The sequence below is a fragment of the Sceloporus occidentalis genome, unplaced genomic scaffold (genome assembly GCF_023333645.1).
Source record: "Sceloporus occidentalis isolate IW3139 unplaced genomic scaffold, rSceOcc1.0.p SCAF_2, whole genome shotgun sequence".
NCBI classification, from domain to species: Eukaryota; Metazoa; Chordata; class Lepidosauria; order Squamata; family Phrynosomatidae; genus Sceloporus; species Sceloporus occidentalis.
In genome coordinates this window covers 38,568,494-38,593,871 of record NW_028316982.1, presented here as the reverse complement: position 1 = coordinate 38,593,871, position 25,378 = coordinate 38,568,494, and the positions used below count along the sequence as shown (strand labels likewise).

Genomic DNA, 25,378 nt, shown 5'->3' with positions numbered 1-25,378 from the left:
TTCTATCTCAATCTAAGTATAAATACTTTCTTAGATAGCATATTTATATCATTCAAAATGTGTCATATGTACCCTTTCCAGTAATATGCACAAACAGTTCTATGATAGGCAAGAACTTCATTAAAGACCCAAGCAAGTCTGTGACTATGTTCTGAATCTGAGATGATCCAAGTAATAGATCACATGCTTTTTAATTAATCACAATTTCAAGGTCAAGTTCAAAAGATGCCAGCCAGTGTTTTAAGAATCTCTGATTGAGGCTGCCTTATACCAAAACATGAAATTGGAAATAGAACAGGGGCAAGGAAAGAAGTGTTAGGTAAACAAATGGTTAGCACTTAGCGATCCAATGAAAAAAGGAAAGTCCCTCAGACTTGCCTATGCATGTTAAAGGCAGTATTTGTTAGTCCTATGGACATACTGGGTAGTCAGCTCAAAGTGTTTCCAATTTAGAAGTGTATTTGGACTAGCTCTCCCCATGGCTCAAAGTGCAATCGAAGCTGAAAGTGGATCCATAATAGGGTGCATACTTCTCTAGAGGCAAATTATGACTTACCCCACAATATAAGCTTTAAATTCCAACTTTAGTTGGAATTTAAAAATAGGATGAATGAAAAGACAGCATAACACTGTTAAAATACTTTATCATCTCAGTTATATATACTAAAGGTATTTTTGCAGGAAATTTAATTCTATGTCTCAAGTACATGAAAGAAACATTGTGTATAGATTAAAAAATCAATTCACTTGCCAAGTAGATTTATATAAATATGAATATGGGAGGCAGGGAGGAGGAGGGGGGAGGGCAGAGAGAAAGACCACACTTTTAAAAAATATTGTTTTCAAGCTTGCAGTGTTAAACTATTTAGGATTTTAAACAGGAAGAGACACTACCTGTTCTTTGTTTCAGTTAAGACAGAATCTGTAGCTCTGAGTTCATTGAAAAAATACTGCTGATGTGAAATTGATGGGAATTTAACATTAAGGTATATGAATGCTTCCACTACCAGTCAAATGACAAGGCAATACTCAAAAAAGTAAACCTTCCACCCTACCAAATGCATCTGAGAAAGTAGACTGAAGTCTATGAAAGCCTTGTTGCCAATTTCTTTCTTTCAGTTAGTCTCCAAGGTTCTACAAGATCTCTCTACAAAAAGTAAACCTTGTTATGGTTTTTTGTATGGGAACTCAGAAGTTTCTGGATGAGGTAGATTATCTAGTTACATTTCAGTCTGGCTTCAGGCCTGGTTATGGGATGGAGACAGCTTTGATTGCCTTGGTGGATGACCTAGACATGCAACTGGACAGGAGTATATCCATCTTGGTTCTGCTGGACCTCTTAGCAGCTTTCAATACCATCTCCCTGGGATGGGACTCAGGGGTACTGTTACGCAGTGGTTCCAGTCTTTCTTGGAGGGATGAACTCAGAAAGTGGTGTTGGGGGGGCTCTTGTTTGACTCCCTGGTCATTGGCCTGTAGAGTCCCACAGAATTCTGTTTTATCCCACATGTTATTTAATATCTACCTAAAAGTGTTGGGAGAGGCTATCCCGAGTTTTCAGGTGCAGTGTCATTGGTATGCAAATGATAGTCAACTCTATCTCTCCTTTCTACCCAACTCCAAGGAAGCTGTCTCTGTACTGAACCAATGTCTGCTGTCAATAATGGATTGGATGAGGACAAACAAATTGAAACTTAATCCTGATCAGTTGAAAGGCAAATGAGGGAATAGGGACTTTGCAATCCCCCTGAAATCTCAGGTTTGCAGCTTTGGTGGCCTCCTAGACTCAACTCTTAGCCTGGATGCCCAGGTTTTAGCATTGGCCAGGAGTGCATTTGCACAGCTAAAACTTTTGCATTCATTCCTTGAGATGTCAGGGCTATGGTGACACATGATATAGTGACACTTCGCATTTGGACTACTGTAATATGATCTAGATGGGGATGCCTTTGGAAACGGTTTCAAAACTTCAACAGGATCAAAATGCGGTGGCCAGAACATTGATCAGGGCCAGTTATAAGGACAACTCCCTTGTTGAAAGTTTCACTGTCTACCAGTTCATTTCCAGGCACAATTCAAAGTGCTGGTTATGACCTATAACACCCTATACAGCTTATGTCCAAACTATTTGAAAGACCCTGTCTCCCCATATGATCTGCCAGAACCCAAAAATCTTCAGGGGAAGGGCTTTCTCTTGATTTTGCCACTATCATAGGCTCACTTGGTGAAGACACCAGAGAAAGAGCCTTCTTTCAGTGGCTGCTCCCACAAGAACTCCTTCCCAGAAGAGGCTAGGCTGGCTGTTGTCCTCTGCTGTCTGATAGACAAAAACGTTTCTTCTGAAGCAGACTTTAATATGTAACTGCAATCAGGGAGTGATAAGAATAACAACCCATCCAACTGGTGTGTTCGCTTAGTATGTTTTTAATGATTTTATATTGATGTGTTGTTTGTAATTTTATTTTTAAAACTGTATTTTTAAAGTATCTTTTGTGAGCCACCTTGGGTCCAATTTATATAAAATAAATATATAAAATAAATATATATATATTTAAAATATTTTATAAATATATTAAACAAAGTTTTTCTGTAAATAGTTTTGTTTTTCAGCTAATATAGTCATACCACTTCACCCAGGTCATCTTTAACCCAGCTTTTGCTTTTTTTACTTATTTCATATTATACAATAGTTACTGAAGCAGCAGCATTTAAACAGTCAGTAGACGGTAGGTACCTGGCTCAAAATGTACTATTAAGTTAGGCAAATTTTCAGAAGGAAAATTTAAAATGAAAGTGCAATACAATCCATGTATCACAGTGGGATACATTCCTGGACATACATGGAAATGTGAAAGTGCAAATAATAGCAAACCCTACTGAAAGAATGGCTTCCAGCAGAAGTTGACCACAGAATCACGCTGGAGACCCTAGAAAATGTCTAGAAATAACATTTTTTGGACATGGGTAAGTGAAATTGCAGGTACCAATCCTGCATATACAGGTGTAATACTATAGTTTTATAGTCTGTTCTTGGCAACCACTCTCTTAAAGAAACATTGTTTTCTTACACATAGCAGGGCTCACTCTGTTAACTGCATTTTTCTAAAAATGCTACTGATTTTTGTTCTGGCAATAAGGTTTGGCTATTATATTGGTAAGTTTGACAGTCAAACTGTTATTTGCAAAAGCAAGATGGTGAATTAATATACTCAGAAAATAAAAAAGCAAATAGAACCCATGCATAATTAAGAATATATCTCACAGTGCCTACAACAATACACACATACTATCATCTAAAAACTGATGAGCCTGTCATTCCTCAGAACCATTTTATTTCTTTGTACATTTGCCTGCTCCACTGAATAAACTACATGACCTATCAACTTTAAATGAGGTGACAGCCCAAAATTTTCACAGACATGACAGATATGTTATTCCTTTCCCCAGTTTCTACATTTGATTGAAAAATATAGAGTGAAAATTAAATCAGTGAATTCTAACAGCTTATTCAGCAACCCATCCTATAGAACAATTCGTTACCACAAGTAACTTAATTTCAGTGTGACAAAAAATAATCTGACTTTGATTTTATTTGTTACCCCGACCCCCCCCCCCCAAAAAAAAAACATTCTGGTCTCCCCTGCTTCTGCCTTCATTAAGACCCTCCCCTCAGTACTGTGCCAATGAAGGGGAAATTTCTGCACCCAACTGAGAAACACTATGGGCCCAAACAGATGGCCTTTTAAAGCCACTGTCCAGGCAGCTTTGGAGCACAGCGTTTTGACTCTGCATGTCACGAGGCCACACTGAAGCGACCTAGACATCAGGCAGCTGCCCAAACATGGGTAGCAGCTTCATGACACTCCAGCAGCACAGTGTTTACATGCCACATGCCGCCAGAGCATCATAAGTTGCTATGGGGCCTCAGCGGAGCCAGCAAACCCAGCTTTTCCCCAGCCAAAAAAGGAGTAGATCTTATCCACTCCTTTTTTGGCCAGGTTCAAGGCGGATTGGGGCTGCAGAGTGTGCTTGCCACAGCCCCAACCCATCTTCAGAAAGGATGACTTCATGCTGTCCTTTCAATCCCGTCTGTTTCCCCCATGTCTTCTTTACACTCTTTAGACTCTTAACACACAATTCGCAGTCACTATCCCAATGCAATAGCTTACCACTTAAATACTATACAAGGAAAACAAAACAAAAAGCCTTATCTTTGTTCACATCAGGTCATATTAACTATGCTTCACAATTTGGAGATAAATCATCCCCAGCCTATTGATCAAATGGCATTGAAAATAAATGCTTCTGCATCTCATCTCACAGTCTTGACACACTGCCAATATGCCTGAAGAGTTCTGCTGGTATCAAGATACTATCAACATGAATTCAGATCACCATTTTGCTATGCAGTGTTTATTCAGATTCCTTTTCAAACTAAAAATATGCAAGAGCTTATAAAAATTTCTTTCTGGGCCATTAACCATGTTTAGCCAATCCCTTTCCCACCAAGATATGCCAACACTGCTGCCTCATACATATATTGTAGAGAGAGTTTGTGATGGCGTTGTGGGTACCTTTTTTCTTAACATTTTTTTGTAAACGGAAAACAAAACACAAACCTGTACAGATGTTGCATTAGAAATATACACATAGCCTACAAGCCCAGAGAAGAATGTGGATACTTATTTTGCTCTGAACAAGCAGTTATGTGCGTTTTCCTAAAAGCTTTGAAATGGAATATCTTCTACAAAAACGTGGTGCTTTAAGTCAATTGGCACCTTATCTAACATGTTTAATTTTGAATACTAAATATGTCAAAGCAGTAGACTATGTTCATGCAACACAGCATAGCACACATAGAAACAGATCTACCATACCACTGCTGTTATCAGTGGGAATGTCATTGGATTCAGTGGACACACTGTATGTAGTATCATGTGAACAAGAAAAATGTACTACAATAACTTGAGCACTTCCTAGGAAATACTCATTGACTTTCAACTGCTGAGCATTCTAAATTATATTCCGCTGTTTTTGTTATCCACTTTAAAAAAATTGTTTTTTATCCCTGCTGGATTTAAAGAGTTTGAAGCTAAAGCTTCATACCCATATTAACCTGGGATTAAAGACGGCTCAAAATGAGTATAAAAGATAAACATACCGGTGTAAATATCACTCACACAAATGGAGAATGACCATATCTGAACTGTAGAAATAATGCAGTTTGATACTGCTTTAACTGCCATGCCTCAATGCTATGGAATTCCGGGATTTGTAGTTTGTTGTGGCATCAGAGAGCTCTGACAGAGAAGGCTACATATTTCACAGAACTATACTATAATATATTATGGTACCCAAGAATTTCAGCTTCTCATCCAACCATTATTTATCAAAATTGGAGAGAGTCAATTATGACAAAAAGAACTGCAGCTACTACCTGAAAAATGGGGAGAAAGGTGAGCTTGTCATTCCAGGCATTTATTCTGATGTGATTTTTTGTTTGGTGTCCCCCAAAAACTAGAAATGGGTCTGGAAAAAACAACAACAACAATGTAACAGATCACATTTAACAGTTTCAACTGGAAGACGGGGAGGGGGGATGAAAATTAAAAGTCAGAAATGGCTAGGAGAAACTTTTTTGAAGATGACTACCACAACAAACTTGGATAGTAAATGGAGGAACACTTCCCTTACATGGGCTCCCAGTGATTTCTTGTTACTGATTAGATCTAAATACATTTACTGTAGTTTCAAAAATGTTGCAGCATCAAGTCTTCTGGACAACTCACTGAGCCAATCTCATCAGAGATGTGTTATTATATATTTGGGATTAGCTAATCACACATCCCACATTTACAAAAGTCTATGCATACATCCTAAGAACAAAAAAACAACCTAGTAACTGTTTATTTGCTTGCTGATCTGGAGCATCCCCTATCAGGTAATGAATTCTTCATCCAGAAGCTACTAACTAGCCAATGCCAGGCATCACTATCACAGAAAACAACCACCATTTTGCTAACTAGACATTGATTCTCTACTAGCAAAGCAGTTCTTTTGTGGTACACTTGTGTAGGGTGCCATGGACTGGTGCCACTTCAGGGAATGAAAATAATGCTAGAGAATAGTCTATATTGGTCATGAATTACTGATTCATATACTTTTCATATACAGCTTGAAAGTATGCTGATGTATCATTTTATCAAAATATGTTCATTTTTATCACTGACTCTTTGGTCCAAAAACACTGCCGAAATAATCCAGTCTGAGACCGCTTTAACTGCCTTGGCTTAATGCTAGAGAATTCAGGGAACTGTAGTTTTGTGAGACATTTAGCCTTTTCTGTCAGAGTTCTGATGTCACAATAAACTACAATTCTCACAATTACCTAGCACTGAGCCAGGGCAGTTAAAGCATTCTCAAAGTGGATTATTTCTGCAGTGTGTTTTGGACCTTAGTGAACTCAACATAACACCCCAAGCACATGGTATGAACTTTTCATGAACTACACAGGAAGTTATCTATTTGTGTAGAGTTGGAAAAGTTCCATCTTCCTACAGTATGTAGTGATAATTTCTGGGGGCAAATTATCACCACCAAAAAGGATTGTGTTCTTTAATGGACTGTAGCTTTCTGTTCCTTTCCAAATATTTAAGAAACCAAGGAATTACTAACTACCTTGAAAGCAGCACTATTCTACGCCTTAGAACATACAACTTTGTTTTGTTTTTTAAAAATAGGTTATTCAGATAGATAACCAGATAGATAGACAAACAGATAGTGTGGCTATTATTACTGCTTCCCAAATCTCTTACTGGAATAACAATGTTTGTTTAAATGTAAACATTTTAGCTTTAACAGTTGACTGGCAGCTGTGCATTGTTAAACCAGTACATTGTCTCAGTTGTTTCCTTTAAATCACTTCATTTTACAGTATAAGAAATGTCATTCAGAAACAAATCCTTCAATTAATATAAGCTCAACCAAACCATATAGGCTTTAAAAGAACAAAATTTTAGAACAATTATTATTAAAGCTGGTGGCCATAATATCTGAATTGCATTTTGCTACATAATTTTCTGATTTAATCCTAGATGCCTATATATAAACTACCAACAAGTCAATATAATTTCTAAAGTTTTACTGAAAGATGCAAATCCAGCAACAACTCACTGCAAAGGCAATCACAGAGAGGGTAAGCTGGGAAGAGGGGAGAGCCTTAAGGAGAAAATCAGTTTCATTGCACATTGTGTATGACAAAGGCAGCCTTGATTACCTCTTTCAGAGAAACACCACCATGGTGGCAATTTCTTCCCCTTTAATCCCTCCTCAAACTCTGAGATTTTGTTTATTTTGTTGGGAAAACTGGATTTTAACCCACCTCTCTTTTTACCCTTTTAATCCTGTTATTTACCCTTAAATTTTACTCTCAACTTATCCACGGGTTGTATCAAAATCCATAATTTTGGATTCAAAAACCTAGATGAATATATGTGGTACTTCCCCAAGAATCCTCTGAGTAATAATTAATCATTTTTCATAACGTTGCAGGGGCCACCCCCTTGCTATATTTTTCAAATATAGAAGTATATTTTTGGTCTCTACTACTATGGTATTTGTTTGGTCATTTTTCTAATCAAATGCTCCAAGATACAGAAAGTTGCTTACCAAACTAACTGCATTTGCCCATTTCTGATGTAGTTCTTTAGTGAGTCATGCTTTCAAAACTCAAAATAATTTATAGTAAATTATCATAGTATTAAGAAATATTGCTTCACAGAATACAAATACATTCTCCTATTACAGCCTACTACAGAAATTTCCTCTTTACACAGAAGGCTGTGGTTTTTTTTTATAATCATTGGCTGTTTGATATGAAGGATTATTCACAGTAGCCAAAAGAAAACTCTGATTGAACAAACGTCACCTCTTTGTTCAGCAGACTTGTAACTGCAGTGTGCAGATCCAATACCTTTTGAAGAAACTATCTTACCTTTTTATTTTAGGAATTTTCAAAATGATTAGAAGAGAAAACAGAACTTCTTCCAAAGGTCAACTTCAATGCAATGCAAGCAGCTAGTAGAAACCTTTTTCCACCCTATACCTGGCCATCTCAAAGAAAGGCAAAAATAATAACAAAAAAAAGTTCATGTGAAACACAGAACTCACCTAAGAGCACCATCAGATGACAGACTTAAGTGCATAGGAAATAAAATTATCAGCAGCAGGTAATTTCAAACTTTAAAATATAGATAACTGTTTTAAAAAAATCACCAGACAATCTAAAGTGTACACAAGTCAGCATTGACCGATTATTTATCTATATTCTATAGATATATCCTCATTTTACTCATTTTAAGGCCTTTCCTAATTCCAGCACTCCATGCCTTACAAGGCAACCTATTAGGTAAGCCTTCACTTCTGATAAGACCCTGTTTCTAGTCATCCACCCACCAAACTTTTGATGGTTCAGACACGAAGAGGAGCTTCTGATAGCTATATAAAAACTAGGAAGATTCACCTTGGATCAGATAGTCCTATAGACATCTGGAGAAGAAACCACTGAGCTTTATAGACTATATAACAAGCACTTTCACCTAAGCCCAGAATTGGATGACAGTATATTTGTTTGCAGCATGACCCAACCAGACCGACTCATATTCTGTCAGGAGTACCTTGAACCAACTGAAGTTTCTGAATAATCTTTAAATCTCAACTGGATATTACCAGGATATAGGTCAGGCTCTATTCAGAAAGCGCAATGACTGGTATGCCAGCCTTATGCAATAGAAGGCACACTGTGCTACTGAAGGCACATGGACATCTAAGTGAGAGATGGATTTAACAGTAACGCTATGAAATGGGCTATGATCACACTAAGAAATGGGTTCTATAGGAGGAATACAATCTTGTCCAGAGCGAGATGAGTATCTATATCATAGTCACTCAAGCCAACTATAAAGTTATTTTACATTAGACCACCTTAAGGATCTCTTGAAGAATTTATTATTTCAGTAGACTTGTGTAGATTATAGGCTCATCTTTTTGAATTTGTGACTATCAGGATCTTTCCATTAGAATAAATTGATCTATATCTACCATATATAGGTTCATACTATTTCATCATTAAAATCTTTATTGACTTTATTTAGTCAAAAATCAAGAGAATTTAAGTTCAAACTCATCATCTACTCTAAATATTAAATCTGGAATACAAAATACCTTTTTTGGAATAGCAAATTTACATTCGATATTTTAGTTTCTAAACAGAACAAAAAAATCAAATTTTGAAATACAGATAGCTAAAAAAAACACCAGTCAATCTAAAGTGTACACAAGTCAGCACCGACCCATTATTTATCTATATTCTATACATATATCCTCATTTTACTCATTTTAATGTCTTTCCTAATTCCAGCACTACACTCCATGTCCTGTGGCAAAAGATTATTCTTTGCCCAAGAAAATTATGAAATTCATGGGGATCACCATAATTCATGTAACTATGCTCAAATTGGATTATTTCTGCAGTGTGTTTTAGACCTAAATTTAGTCCAGTCTCCCATTATATCTTGAGTAGGAAGTAAATAAAAAGCAATCAAATAGTACTTTAAATCAAATAAGATTCAGAAATTTCTTGTGAACAGCTCGCCCCAGGTTCTGTCAGGTGACGATCCCACAATAAAGGTGACTGAGCATAAAACAATATCAATAGATGCAACTGAAGCACTACTAAAATGTCAATGCCAGGCCAACCAAGAACCAGATTATTAGGAAGGCCTAAATACCTTAAAGGCATCAGATCCTGTCTGATTTTGGAAATTAAGCAGGGTTATCCCTGGTTAGTACTTGAATGGGAGACCACCAACAAATACCAGGTGCTGTAGGCTGTATTTCAGAAGCAGGAAACCACCTTTGATTATTTCTTGGCAAAAATAATAATAATAATAATAAGAAGAAGAAAGCTACGAAATTCATGGGATTGCCGTAAACCGACAGTCAACTTGAAGGCACATACACACAGAGAGATCTCATTTTATCCAGCTGTCCCAAGATGCAGGGAAGCCTCAAAGAAAGAAACATTAGATAAGGATGTCAAAGAGCTCAGCAATTACTGAACTAGTTTGCTGTTGTTCCGCCGTGACTGAACAGCTTTGAGACAATGTGGCACCCTAATATTAAGCCAGATATCAAAAGTTGTAACCAGAGGATTAGGATAGGTCTTTTTCTCTAGAAGCTTACCCAAGTTAACACTTTCAAGGAATAGCCCAGCTAAGGCGAGATAAACCAAAGCACCTTAAATAATCACTTGAAACTGATCAAAGATTGCGGTTTACACCTTAAATCATAAATGCAATTTAATTGTGGGGGGCAGACACCTTGGCCCAGTAAAGCCAGGCCAACACATGGTTAGTTCAAGTATATTCAGCAAGTGATATATTATACCATATTTGCTGTCGCTGTTAGCCAAATTATTTTTCAATCCTTCAAAACAAAGTTAAAACAATTAAATGGCAAAAGAGGACATTGAAAGGGACTATGTCAATAGCCAAGGTCAACCAGTATCCCCATAGCAGTCACAGGGCCTTAACAGGCAGGCCAAAATAAAGCTGCTTCAGGTCACTTTGGAGATATGCTGTTTAAATGATGCATGCATTCTAAGAGGCCGTAAGCCGTGTCAAAGCCACGCTCCAGTCCTAAGGACTGGAACGCTGCGTTGGCACAGCCTCTGGCATCTTAAGATGTGTGTGTCATTTAAACAGTATACCTCCAAAGTGACCCGAACCAGCTTTATTATGGCCTGTCTGTTCAGGCCCACAAAAATGTTTGAAGAGAAATCCAGAATTCTACTGGTTCCCAACATCTCCAGGGACATGCATGCTCATGGTGGATCTAGGAAGTTAGGTATATGTGATCTCACAAGGACACTTAATCTTAAGAGTAGTGATGCCAAGTCATCAGAATACTCATGTACAGAACTATATATATTGATAGCTGGAGTCATATCAACAGATCAGCTGGCTTTTCCAGGCTTTATATGGCCCAATACAGTCAAAATGACCTATGCCCTAGGCAGTATTTATCTCCCCATCAGAACTTCAAATTCCCTAACCTTTTTTTCCCTAGGTCCCATTTGGCCCACTGTAAATTGTCATATATTGTGGTCTTTGTCACCAGGAGTACCACTAAGCAACAGAACAGTCACACAAGGTAACAGGCAATATCTATAGCCACTTAAGAAATATATGATTAGGAAATTCTTACCTTATCCTATGTATTTAACATGACAGCTAACTCCCACTCTAAAACATTTCCTGCTCTATATCTATGGATACTTGGATTTCTTAAGGTTTCAGGTCAAATACAATCAGTATTTATCGTGTCTTATTTATCAAGTTATATTTGGCTAAATTAAAGCAAAAAGACCAGCAAAACAGATGAAAGACTAGTATCAATAGCTGATTCACATACAGGCTATTTTTCCACTTACAGTCTAGGTCTATAACCTAGGGATTGAAGCAGTGACATTATTGCAAGTAAACAAATAAACAAAATAATGCTTCCTGACCAAACCAAACCACTAAAAGAAAAAAAAAAAGTACAGTTGACACTAACCAAATAGTATAAGGTCGTTCAGAAACAAGGAATTAAAGCATCCTTTCTCTGGTTTAGGTGGAAATGCTTCAGTTCACATACCTTTGCCAACCACTCCAGCATAAAAGATACTGGTTAATTCTGTAAGTATGTTAGTATACAGTCGGCCCTCCAGTTTCGTGGGAGATCTGTTCCTGAAACCCCTCATGAAAACAGAGACTCACCGATATTCAAGCCAATAGGCTTGAATGGGGCACGTGCCTGCCAGCGTGCACAAGACACACACCACAAGGACGCATCCCATTGACAGTAAGAGAGGTCATTCCTCCATGAATATTCAAGACAGCAGACCTCAAGTCCGCAAGAAAGGTGAAGCAACTGTATTTACCAAAAATGAATTTTTGTAGCTCCTTAAAGCTAATAAAATATATTATGACCCAAGCTTTCATGGACTTGTTTATCAGAAGTAATTACAGTAGATTTTTAAGCAACTCCAAACAGAATTAAAAGGGTGAAGATGAAGACTTTCATGGCTGGCATCCATAGTTTTTTGTGGTTTTTTGGGCTACATGGCCATGTTCTGGAATATTTTCCTGATGTTTCGCCAGCATCTGTGGCTGATATCTCCAGAGAATGTTGGCATGGAAGTGAGTCGGGTGTATATACCGTGTGACTCTTGGTTGAGACGAAGTGATTTACATGTTAATCTGTGTGTTGGTCTGTTGTTGAATGGCAAAGCCTCAGGGTGTCTATTTAATTAGTGATCCATTGTCTGCTGGGGAAAACCCTGATCCTGGATGATTTTCATTTGCACTTGTTCGGTCTTGATTTCGGTGTTTTTCAGGACTGGTAGCCAAGTTTTGTTTACTTTAAGGTTTTCTTCTTTCCTGTTGGAAGTTGTCTAGGTCTTTGTGGATTTCAATGGGTTCCCTGTGCATTCTGACCTGACAGCTGCTAGCATGGTTCAGAATTTCAGTGTTTTCAAATAGCAATTTATGCCCAGGATGGTTTATAACATGTTCTGCTACTGCTGAAACAGCACCCCAAAAGCCCACAACATGGTTCTAATATTGGATGACATTTTTACCATTTGGAGCCACAGAGAAGATCTGACCGTGTTTCTGAACCATCTGAACAGCATCCACCCGAACATCCAATTCACGATGGAAAAAGAAAAAAAAGAAACATTACCATTCTTGGATGTCCTGGTCATCTGCAAAGTGAACCAATGTTTGGGCCAAAAAGTATACAGAAAACCTATACTCACGGATGGACACCTACTCAAGCACTCCAGCCATCACCCAGGACAAAAAAGAAGCACAATAAAAACACTGGTAAACTGCACAAAAAGGAGCTGCGGACCCCACTTCCTAGAAGATGAACTCAAGCACCTAACTGGGCTTTACAAGTTAATGGTTACTCCAGCTCAGACATCAGAAAGGCTGCCTAACCCAGGAAAACCCATAGGAGTGAAGACAAACAACCGCCCAAAGGGAAGGTATTTTTATCATACATCAAAGGAGTCACAGACAGAATAGCGAAACTGGTGAGGAAACACAACTTCCAAAAGATCTACAAACCGATCAAGAAAATCCAGCAAATGCTATGCCCAGTGAAGGACAGGAGAGACCCTCCCACAGCCGCAGGAGTTTACCACATACAGTACCATGCAGAGAAGTCTACATAGGGACCACCACACGCAGTGCTCAAACACAAATCAAGGAAAATGAGAGACACTCAGCCAGAAAAATCAGCAGTAGCAGAACACATTATAAACCACCCTGGGCATAAAATGATATTTGAAAACACTGAAATTCTGAATCATGCCAGCAACTATCAGGCCAGAATGGACAGGGAACCCACTGACATCCACAAAGACCTAGACAACTTCAAAAGAAAAGAAATCCTTAAAGTAAACAAACTTTGGCTACCAATCCTGAAAAACAGCAAAATCAAGACCCAGCAAGCAATGGATCACTAATTAGACACCCTGAGGCCTTTCCATTCAACAACAGACCAACACACAGATTAGCATGTAGATCACTTCCTCTCAACCAAGGGCTGCACGGTATACATACCCCATTCACTTCCATGCCAGCATTCTCTGAAGATGCCAATCCCAGATGCTGGCAAAATGTCAGGAATCAACTCTCCTAGAACACAGCCACACACACACACACACACACACACACACAAACCCTAAGAATTAAAAATGGTTATCAATAGCAAAAGCCACTGCTTAGGACTAGGGCAGACAACGATACCATATGCCAATTTTCACCCTTCCAATGAGCTTTACTTACATGCTCTCACTGATCAGAAGTGATATGTCATTTCTGGATACTTTCTGGCTCTTTAGGAGCCTTCAGGAAATTTTTAAATATTTCTGGGAAAAATAAAAATAACAAAATTAAAAGTGGATGATGTCTTAAAAAATAATGAGGGATGGAATATGCAGCAAATGAGCCACACTTTCCACACGCACCACTTAGGTGTAGGATCTTGGATTCAATTAAGGATAAAAGATCACATTTTCAGCCAGCCTAAAGCGACACATTGGACAAGTATCCACTGGGGTTTGGTTCCAGAACCCACTGTTGATAACAAAATCCATGGGTGCTCAAGTCCCATTATACACAATGGCATAGTAAAATGGTGTCCCTTATATAAAATGGCAATTTGTTTTTTGGAATGTATACATTTTAAAAATATTTTCAAACCATGGATGCTTGAATCTGTGGATAAAAAAATCCGTGGATACAGATGGCTGACTTTTTGTTGTTCTACCAGTATTTTAAAAATATTTACTAGTACTGATGATCTTTTTTAACCACTCAGATATCCAGTCTTAGCTGGCATGGACTTCATGGGTATGGAGCACATATACTCAGTTGGCATGAAGTCATCCATTAGAGACAAAGGAACTACAGTAACAAAGTGCCTGCAGCAATTCTCTGCTATTTCATGCCCAGTCTGGAAAGGCCAGCATTCATATGAAACACAGACACACTCAGTAAAATTCTTGTATCTTGATTGTAAGAATGGAGAGTTAACTGAGGACAAGGTATTATTACATGGATTCAGTCTATGGACACCAACCTGCTACCTCTTATACAGAAAACTGAATGAAGTTCTTAGATCAGTAACCACCAGTATGTCATCACCTTTTCTAAGATGGGTATTTGAGGTTCAACACTCAGTTCATTCACACAATATTTGGTTAAAGCTTTTTATATGTAAGCCTAATTCAAAAAAATTGCTGTCATTACTATCACAACACAATACAGCTACTCAATTGTTTATTTAATTAAATTCATCAGTAACATGTGAAAGAAGTGTTAGTTTTATAATATGTAACTGAATGTCTCAGTCTTCTCCTCGCTCCATGTAGCAGCATCCATGTGTTGGACCACAATTCCTAGAATCATCTGGCACTAGTCATGCCAGCTGGAGGATGATTGGAGTGAAAGTCCAGCACATCCAGAGGGTACCAGGTTAGCACAGATTTAGCATAACTTGTGGTTTTCTTCAAAGACTCTTGGGAAACATAGCTTAACAAGAAAATAAAGAATGTCCTGAAGATGCCTATATGTAATGTAAAAACACATTTATTCTTAGAACTCAAGTATTGCCCTCTCTGCAATAGCCTACATAGCTTCAAGGCCCCAGGCATACTACAGTTGTACAAGTATACTTAATTGTTTCTTAAGGTTAAGTATATAGACATCTGCTAAGTATATGCTATTAACATAAAGCAGATTCAGATTGTTGAAGAAATAGCAAGGTTTTTTTTAATGAAAATGACCTCTTCATTCATGTCTTTGATCTTTGATATTCTTAGTGGGTGCCATCCATTTCAGAGTATCCTTTTATATTAAGTTCAAAGGAGAAATTCTATGTATATATCTGCTATTTAAACCATTTTAGAACCTCTTCTTTGCTCCCTAGCACAATTAGTCCCTATCAGACATGTCTCCCACCAGCCAAAGCTCATGAGAGGAAAATATTTATTCGGAGTTGAACAGGTTTTCTACTTCCTAGACATCACCTCACTATTGAAAGGTAGCAAGGGACTCAAGATAGTCTGAGAGGTCAAAAGCCTGTAAGATTAGCATTAACTAAATCCAGGGGTATATTTATTGTAGATTAACAATACTGCTTTGTTTCACTTTCCACAGTTTTCAAAATATCCTGAGTGTACCAGACTTCTTATCTGGCATTCTCCTTCTTACTACACTCTTGTATCGCATTTCCATAGTCCTAGCCATCCTCTGTCACTTCGTTTACATTGTATATGGTTAGAAGATGTAGACCTTACACTTAGTTTAACCAAGTAACTAAGATGTTGTACTGTATTAATGTATACAGGCTTCTGGGTAGCTGCAGTTTCTTTTGCTTAATACACACAGAAGAGGAGAGACTGGGGGAAATAGCAGAGAAGGGTTTAGAAGGTGCAGTAGCTTAACACCTGTTGGCATATATCAGACTTGTACTCCATGACTGCGCTATAGACAATCCTTACACATGCACTCCCTTTATCGTCTTAGCTTCTAAGAAACCAAGTTGTTACATTTTAGAAAAGCAAGACCCAGATTTTAAAACCTGTGTTTAGGAAACAGCATAATCTTAGAACAGAGGTACCTACCACTGCTATCCACTGGAGCATATTCCCAATGCACAGAATTGCAGCTTTAATGTAGAACTGCTGAGCACAGAGACCACTCACCTGCATTTCTTTTTGTTAAAGATAGTGTTAAATGAACATTCTTAATTAATGTGGAAGACTGAATTCATATAGTATACAAGGCAAGTCATTTAAATATTCTGAAAGTTATTACTTGAATATATAGGTTGAGATCCCTCAGAGGCATACATTCATGAAGGCAAAATACTGAGTAATAAAATTAAGATTGGAAACGCAATTTTGCTGGACAATATGGCAACAGAACTTACCTTCCCAGTCCCCAATTCCAAAGGCGAAAATCCTGATGGCATCTATGTCCACCGAACATAAATACCACCAGGAAAAGGAATTTTACTAAATATTATTTTGAAGGGAATGCCTCATTAAGGATTATTTTATGAAGCTTCTTTTATTAGAAAGGATCTAAATCAGTAACTCCTTTTACCCTCTACTAAAATTTTTGACAGGCCTTCCTGTCACAAAAGACATTCGCTCTCTTCACGGAAACATAGGTGGAGAAACCACTTTTGTCAAAATAAAACCAGACCCGGCTTTAAACCTGTATCAAAACAATAACTCCGTTGACGAAAAGGATTAAGAACAAGCAAAAGTGACAGTTTACACTGGGGAAAAACCGAAGCAGCATTATTAAGAACACGGCCATGAAACCAAAGGGACCAAAAACAGTTCTGGAATGAGTGCCAGAGACCGAAAAGGTTAAGACTTAAGGCCAACCTCTTTCTTTCTTTCTTTCTTTGCCCTGTATAAAATGCGACACAGGCCTAACGTTGAGGCCTCTCTGAAATACAGACAAGACCTTTGTTCCATACATGGATGCCTGCTTTTTCCCCTAAAGCCCTTGATAAAACTTTCCACTCTCCCCGCCCCAAGGTTTCCTTGTCCCCTGATCTAAAGTTTTCTCAGATCCCTGAAGCCTTCCCACCAACCCTGACAGGGAAGAAACAACCCCACCAGGGCGACAACGACAACAGGGCTGGCCTTTAGGAGGAAAGGGACAATAAAAAGTTGCACACAAGGCAGGCGGAGAGGCAGCTGGGCCTGCAGGGCTGGCAGAAGCCCCGAGATCGCTTTGAACGCTCTCCCTGCAGCAGAGAGCCCTGAGGCTGTTGAGGGGGGAGGAGGAGGAGGAGGAGGAGGAGAGGTAGACAGACACTTATAGGTAGATGGGGGGGAGATATGTGGATCTCTAAATACCAGGCGTTATGCAAACACAAGCAGCAGCAGCAGCAGGAGGAGCCAGGCTGGCTTGTTCTGGAAGGCACCAGCAACACAATCTTACCTCTAAAATTACAATCTGCTCCGGTTTGGGGGGGGGGGGGGAAGGGTCTCGATTGACAACCAATCCTCCCCCTTCAACCCTTTTAATTGGGAGGCTAAGTGGGCTACTGTTTCCCCTTCCCTCGGCCCCAAAAGCCAGGCCAATATGGAGGCAAGCGATCGTTTAGCTCCTCTCTCTCTCTCTCTCTCTCTTTTTGTATTGTTGTCGACGTCGCCGTTGTTTGGGCAGAGAGGGCTGTCTTCTTCCTTTCCCTTTCAGATGTATCCGAGGGAGATCGAGGCCCAAATACCTATGAATTAAGGGAGCCCTCCAGAGCCCAGCCAGGGCCGGATAGGACCCTCTTCCTTTTGTATCTCGGGAAAGAGGAGGAGGAGGCAGGGAGGGAGGGAGGGAGGGAGGAGGAAGCGGATTAAGGGTAGGCCCGAGCCACAAAAGGCGGGGGGAGGCGGTGTTTCTGGGGTCCAGGGCTTCTCCCCATAAACAGGGGGCTCAGGTTCAGCCCCTGAACAGAGAGAGAGAGGGAGAGGGAGGGCTGGGGTTCGGGGGAAGGGAGAGGAAGGGACGGAGGAAGGAGGAGGAGGAGAAGGGCTGAATCACGGCAGGCTCCCAGGCGCCGCTTGGCCATTTTGTCAACTCCATTTCTGCCACCTTGGCCTCTCTTTCGCCACCATCCCGCTCCCTTTTCTTCCAGGGGAGGCTCCGAAACAACAATCACCACCACCCCCCAATATATATACACACACACACACACTTAATACACAACCCCCCTTCCTCAATTACTTCCCAAGCCTTCTGCTTCTTGGCTTCTCTCCCCCCCCCACTTTTCCCTTTCTTGGAAGGGAACCCTTTTCTCTTCAACAACCTCCCCCCCACCATATGGATGTGTGTCTATAAACACACACTTAATACACAACCCCCTTCTTTCCTGAAGCCCACCTTCTCCCCCCCCCCCTTTTCCTGGAGGGCAACCTCTCCCTCTTCAACAACCTCCCCTCCGCAACACACACTTTAATACACACAACCACCCCCTTCTTTCCACCGCCAGCACCCCCTCGGGGCTGTCTTCTGCCACCTTGGCCTCTTGCCCACCCTCTTCCCCCTTTTCCTTTGCTTGGAGGGAGCCTCTCCCCTTCAACAAACCCCCCCCCCAGACACACACACATCTATGTATGTGTATCACAGACATGTATTCGTCTGCCATTAATCTGGTATTCCTGGTCACTGCTCACCAGAGCAAAGGGAAAAGTGGACATTTGTGTATCTATGTTCACACAGAGACACACACATACGCCACATATACATACAATACACACACAGACACTCATATACATACCTATCTATCTCGCTTAGTAGACACAAGCCCCCCGCCTCCCTCTCCGAGGCACTTCCTTCCCGAGGCCTACCTTAGGCCTGGGGCCCCTCCGTAGAGCCTCCCTCGCCCCCCCCCTCCTCCTCCTCCTCCGCCATAAAAAAGAGCGAGAACAAAAACCCCAAAAGGGGGGGGGGGGTTCTGGCAATAGAAGGAGAAGCCCAAGGAAGCCCTTGGCGAAACCAGGCCCACAATCCCTCGCAGAGGCCCACCTAGTTTCGTCCCGACTCGGCCTCGTCGTCGTCGTCCTTCTTCCTCCTCCCCTTCTCCTTCTCCTTCTCCTTCTCCTTCCTGCCTTCCTTCTCCTTCTGCGTCTCCTTTCCGCCCGGCGCCGCTTCCCTTCAATTATCAGCTGAGCCGCAGCACCGACCAGGGCGACGTCTGCCTCCGCCGCCGCCGCCGCCGCGTCCCCTTCCTAGTTCCCTAGTTCCCTTGCCTCCTCCTCTCCTTCTCCTTCTTCTTCTTCCGGCGGCGCAGAGGCGGAGGAGGAGGCCGGGGACTACTTTACCCCCAAAGGGGCCCGGGGGCCCCCCGCTCTCTCTGCGCCCCCTCCGTCGCCAGCAGCAGTAGCAGCGGCGGCGGCGGCGGCGGCCTCCTCCGCAGAGCCTTCGGCGGCGGTTCTATCCCCGTGGCCCTCCGCTCCTCTGGAAGAGAGGCCAGAGAGAGAGAGAGAGAGAGAGAGAGGAAACCGGAGAGAGGGATCCCTCCGCTGGGGTCGTCACCCTTGAGGTGCGCGCAGGCGTTTCCTGCCCCTCGGGGTCGCCACCGACGGCGACGCTGCCTCGCTTTGACGGTTAGGCCGCCTCTCTCCCTTCTTTTTTGTCCTCCTCCTCTTCCTCTCTGCCGCTTTATTTTGTTTGTCGACTCGAGGAGGAAACAGCGCGACGTCTCCTTTAAGGGCCGGGGGCGGGGCTTCTGCCGTGACCTCTTCCTTAGCCACGCCCCTTTTTCTTGGTTGCCACGGCGACGGTCGGACGGCGTCCCAAAATGGCGTCGCTGCTGAGCGAGAACCTGTTCGAGGCGCGAGGACAGGCCCCGGCGCCCAGCAAGGACTTCTACCAACTCATCGTCACCAAGAAGGAAGTGAGTGCGGCGGAGGGGCGCCTGCCTGCCTGCCTGCCTTCCTTCCTTCCTTCTCTTTCGGTCAGGTCCCGAACACGCCGCAGAAGACAGGATCCATTTTGAGGCCGCTCTTTCACTGCCCTGGCCCAGTGCTACGGCATGCTGGGAATTGTAGTTTATTTGTGGCCCCCTTCAAGGACTTCTACCAACGCATTGTCACCAGGAAGGGAGCGAGTGAGTGCAGTGGGACACACACTCCTTCCTTCCTTCCCTCCTTCCTTCTTTCCTTTTCTTTCTCTCAGGTCACAAACACACAGCAGAAAGTATCCATTTTAAGACCTCTTTCTAACTGCCCTGCCTCAAAAACTAAGGAATCCTGGGAACTGTAGTTTTTTGTGGCACCTGAGCTCTCTGGCAGAGACTACGGTTCCCAGAATGCCCTAACGTTGAGCCAGGGTAATTATTAAAGCAGTCTGGATTATTTCTGCAGAGTGTTTTGAGCTCTCTCTGGCTGCATCCACATTACAGAAAACAATCCAGTTTGACACCACTTTAACTGCCCTGGCTCCGTGCTATGGAATTCTGGGAGTTGTAGTTTGTTGTGGCACAACTTTATGGACTCCATTTTATGGTTGTTTTATTTTGAAATTAAGCAACTATGTATGGATCAAATAAGGTAAAGGCAATGTTAAGTGAGATGTACAGTTGGTTCTAGGTAGCCAGGCAGTTAGACTAGGACTCTGGAGGCCAGGGTTCATATGCTGGCTTAGCCATGTAAACCCACTGGTTGCCCTTGGGCAAGTCACACCCTCTCAGCCTTGGGGATGGCAGTGGCACACTCCCTCTGAAGAAACTAGCAAGAAAGCCCCATGATAGGGTCTCCATAAGTTGGAAACGACTGGAAGGTACATAACAAGGAAGCAACACATTATTATTATTATTATTATTATTACATGTAGGGGTAAAGTCAGAAAAGCTAAAGCACAGAATGAACTCAGGCTTGCTAGAGTGGTTAAGAACAACAAAAAGGGCTTTTTTGGATATGTCCGCAGCAAAAGGAAGAAGGAAACGGTAGGGCCACTGTGAGGAGAAGATGGCAAAAATGCTAACAGGGGACAGAGAAAAGGCAGAATTACTCAACACCTTCTTTGCCTCAGTCTTCTCAGAAAAGGCAAAGGGAGCTCAACCTGAGGATAAAGGAGCAGAGGACAGAATAGGGGAATTTCAGCACAGAATAAGTAAAGAGATAGTGAATACCTTGTTAATCTAAATGAATTTAAGTCTCCAGGACCAGATGAACTACATCCAAGGGTATTAAAAGAACTGGCAAATGTAATATCAGAGCCATTGGCAATAATCTTTGAGAACTCCTGGAAAACAGGAGAAATCCCAGCAGACTGGAGGAGGGCAAACGTCCTCATCTTCAAAAAGGGGAAGAAAGAGGATCCCAACAATTATCATCCAGTTAGTCTGACATCAATACCAGGAAAGATTCTGGAGCAGATCATTAAACAGAGAGTCTGTGAACATCTAGAAGGCAATTTCATAATCACAAAAAGTCAACATGGGTTTCAGAGAAAGCCAGATAAATCTTATCTCTTTCTTTGATAAAATTACTAGTTTGGTAGATGAAGGGAATGCTGTGGATATAGTACATCTTGATTTCACTAAGTTCTTTGACAGGGTTCCTCATGACATTCTGGCAAAGAAGCTTGTAAAATGTGGGCTAGACAAGGCAACTGTTAAGTGGATTTCTAACTGGTTGACCGGCCGAACCCAAAGGGTGCTCAACAATGGCTTCTTTTCATCCTGGAGAGAAGTGACCAGTGGGGTCCCACAGGGCTCTGTCCTGGGCCCAGTGCTATTCAACATCTTCATGAATGACTTGGATGACAGAATTGGGGGTATACTTATCAAATTTGCAGATGACACCAAATTAGGAGGAGATGCAAGTTCCAGGAAAAGAGATTCCACCTCAACATTAGGAGGAACTTCCTGACAGTAAGGGCTGTTTGACAGTGGAATAAACTCCCTCAGAATGTGGTGGAGTTTCCTTCCTTAGAGGTCTTCAAACAGAGGCTGGATGGCCATCTGTCAGGGATGCTTTGATTTAGATTTCCTGCATGGCAGGGGGTTGGACTGGATGGCCCTTGCGGTCTCTTCCAACTCTATGATTCTATTTCCTTCCTGTCTCTCTTCCAGGCTCAAGAGGTGGTAAAACATGTTAAAATACAAAACATAATTTTAAAAGCATATAAAACCAACAGGTACAAGTCAGTACTCTAAAACCATTAACATACACTCACGTAAGTACATTCTTAAAAAGTCATGATTTAAAATTGACAGGGTAGGCCTGCCAGAAGAGATAACAAATAATTGGGTAGACAACTAATACTTAATTATAGATTTTTTTTTTTATGGGAACAGAAAGAGGAATAGCATGACAAATAGGAAAATGAACAAATAAGTAGAGATTAGATAGTGAGGATAGAAAAGAAAACTTGCAGGGATTATCATATATACTCGACTATAAGTCAACCTCATGTATAAATCGAGGGCAAGTTTTGGGGCCGAAATTATGGATTTTGATGTGACCCATGGATAAGTCAACTGAGTTTTTTTGCGTCAATTTTTTGACCTGAATTTCTAGACTTATACATGAGTATAGACGGTACATTTTTATTTTTAAAAAAACAATAAAAATATTATTTTTAAAAAGATAAGAAAGGGGGGAATATTTATTATTTCTCTTCAGGATGATTTATGTGCCTATGGGAGGAGAAAGCAGAGTTACCAGACGTCATCCTTTTCCAGGACATGTCCTACATTTCAACCTTCTGTCCAGGAGGAATTCCAAAATGTCCTCCATTTTGAGCATCACTAAGAAGCCCATTGAGTAACGCCACGTTTGCTGGTTCTCCTTTGAGAAATGTATCACTTTGGCAGCATTTCCTTATTGCAAAAAGGGGGATAGGATAGATCCTTCTTACATTCTTCTTTCCTAGGAGCAACAGCAGCCAACAAGACCTCCCCCCAAAGCTCTGTGTGTCTTTGTTTTTTGAAGGGAAAAGGCAGTGGGCTGCTTGAGGACACAATGCAAATGTTGAAAGGTTTTTCTCCTTAATTTCAGTACAATGGACAAATGAAAATAATAATTAGATGTAGACTCAGTCAAGGCTTTGTTGCTAGTAAAGTATAATTTTAAGCATTTGTGTTGCTCAGAGTACTATAAGTATATTGTAACAAGGTAAGTTCATCAGAAAAATATGGTTAAGCACATAATAAAATACATTATATGTGTTATCTAGCTGTAAATAAACCATATGAAATGAATTTATAGTATTTTCAGCATTTATCTCAAAATACCCTACATTTTTATTGACTGTCCTACATTTTGTGGTGCCTTGTCCTCCATTTATAGTTATGACATCTGGTCATCCTGGGAGAAAAAATGCATGGGAAAATCAAGCTTAGTTAGTACGGAGAATCTGTACTTCAATAGTTGGTGGTTTGAGCGTTGGGGCTTGGGCTCTGCAACCAGGGTTTGAATTCCCAGCTCGGCCATAAAACCCACTTTGGACAAGTCACAGTCTCTCAGCCTCAGAAGAAGTCAATAGCAAACATCCTCTGTACAAATCTTGCTAAGAAAACCCCACGATAGGCATCCTTAGGGTCTCCATAAGTCAGAAATGCCTTGAAGGCACCCAACAACAACAAAGAGCATATTGCAGTGCTGAACCTCTCTCCTAAATAGGGGGGAAAGGAGGGGGTAGAAATCTAGAAGCACCCTTACGACTACCTTGATTTATAATTTATCATGGATACTATTCCACTTCTTTATATGCAACACAGTGTGATATTAAAGGCTGAGGTTATCAAGTATATATATACAGTTATGGGTATGTGATATCTCTGAGAGACTGTATTAGGATGCAAAAAGATACAAATTGTCATCCTCACCCTAAATCTTCAAAAGCCTGCGTGAGATAATAAAGTCGGCCTTTATAGTAGTTTGCAAAGGGATTTTGTAGCACCTTTGAGACTAAGGTCCAAAACACACAGCAGAAATAATCCAGTTTGAAACCAGTTTAACTGCCCTGACTCAATGCTAGGGAATTTTGGTAACTGTAGTTTTGTGAGACATTTAGGCCTGTTACAGACAGCCAAAATAAAGCTGCTTCAAGTCACAGTGGAGGTTTGGTTTTTCAATGATGCATGCGTCCTAAGAGTCCAGAAGTCGCACCAAAGCCACGCTCCAGCCCTAAGGACTGGAGTGTGGCTTTGGTGTGGCTTCTGGACTCTTAGGACGCATGCATCATTGAAACACCATACCTCCACTGTGACTCGAAGCAGCTTTATTTTGGCTGTCTGTAACAGGCCCTAGACTTCTCTGTCAGAAAGCTCTGGCGCTGCAATAAACTACAATTCCCAGAAACCAGGGAAGTTATAGCAGTCCCAAGCTGGATTATTTCTGCAGTGCCTTTTAGATAAAAAAAAGAAGAAGAAGAAGCTGGTAACATAAACTACAATTACCAGATTTCCTTAGCACTGAGCCAGGGCAGTTAAAGCGGTCTCAAACTGGATTATTTCTGCAGTGTGTTTTGGATCCAAAAAATAAAATAAAATGGGTAACACGAGACTTTGTAGACTTGAGTCTACTTCCTCAGATTCATGGGGTCAAAATTCTTTTGCATACTGATGTTCCAGGTTGTCTTTGAATTCTATTTTTACAGTAGTTAATATTGCTGTGTGAAAGCGATAGTACTCCCTGAACTGTATAGCTATGCTTATTAGTAGGAGGCTTTAATATCACACTCTGTTGCTTCTGAAGAAATTGATTAGTGTCAACAAAAGCTCATGCTAAAATATAAGTCAGTGCTAAAGGTGGTGCTAGATTTCTTCCCCCCCTCCCCCTCTGTTTATTCTGTAACAGACGTAATAAGGCTACTTCTTTGAAAACTGAGTAGTGAGTTTTCTAGAAATCATTTCCTCTGAGTTAATTGAGCTCTATTGCTCCCTTGCTTCTTGTGCCTATTAACTGCAAGGAAAATTCACGTTCTACATGCTCCAAATACCCAACTTTTAAAAATTTTGATTACACGTTTTAAAGCTGAGCTTTGGTACAGAAATGCATTTTGTGGCCACAGCCTGATGAACTCTGGTTCTCATTAAGATCTAGTTAAATAAAAGTATTTTGCAATTTGTAACACTTCATTGGTATACAAATATGACACATTTTTTAAAAGTACTATTTGTTCATAATGGCCTGTCTAACTCCAGTAAACAAAGCAGTAAATTGAAACATAAACTAAAGTGTGCACCCTGCTTTAAAGAAGAGTAAAATCAAACTTGAAAATGTATTCATTAA

General features: G+C 40.8%; 2 protein-coding genes across 7 annotated transcripts in view; one reads left to right on the top strand and one right to left on the bottom strand.

Moving 5' to 3' along the window:
* LOC149318178 (E3 ubiquitin-protein ligase TRIP12) overlaps positions 1-19,638 on the bottom strand; it is a 140,946-nt gene extending 121,308 nt beyond the window's left edge. For 3 of the 5 annotated variants that reach the window (XM_089509148.1, XM_089509151.1, XM_089509152.1), the window contains exon 1: positions 19,161-19,638. The gene's annotated coding sequence lies outside the window, so the exon portion shown is untranslated. Of the gene's footprint in view, positions 1-5,437; positions 5,504-17,579; positions 17,923-19,160 lie in introns of those variants that run through there. The other 2 variants (XM_089509149.1, XM_089509150.1) reach the window with 2 other exon arrangements.
* Positions 19,638-25,378, top strand: part of LOC149318177 (F-box only protein 36-like) — a 51,108-nt gene continuing 45,367 nt past the window's right edge. For both annotated transcript variants that reach the window (XM_089509154.1, XM_089509153.1), the window contains exon 1: positions 19,638-20,031. In XM_089509154.1, coding sequence (XP_089365280.1) covers positions 19,936-20,031 — 96 coding nt within the window. In that variant the 5' untranslated portion in view covers positions 19,638-19,935. The remainder of the gene's footprint in view (positions 20,032-25,378) is intronic.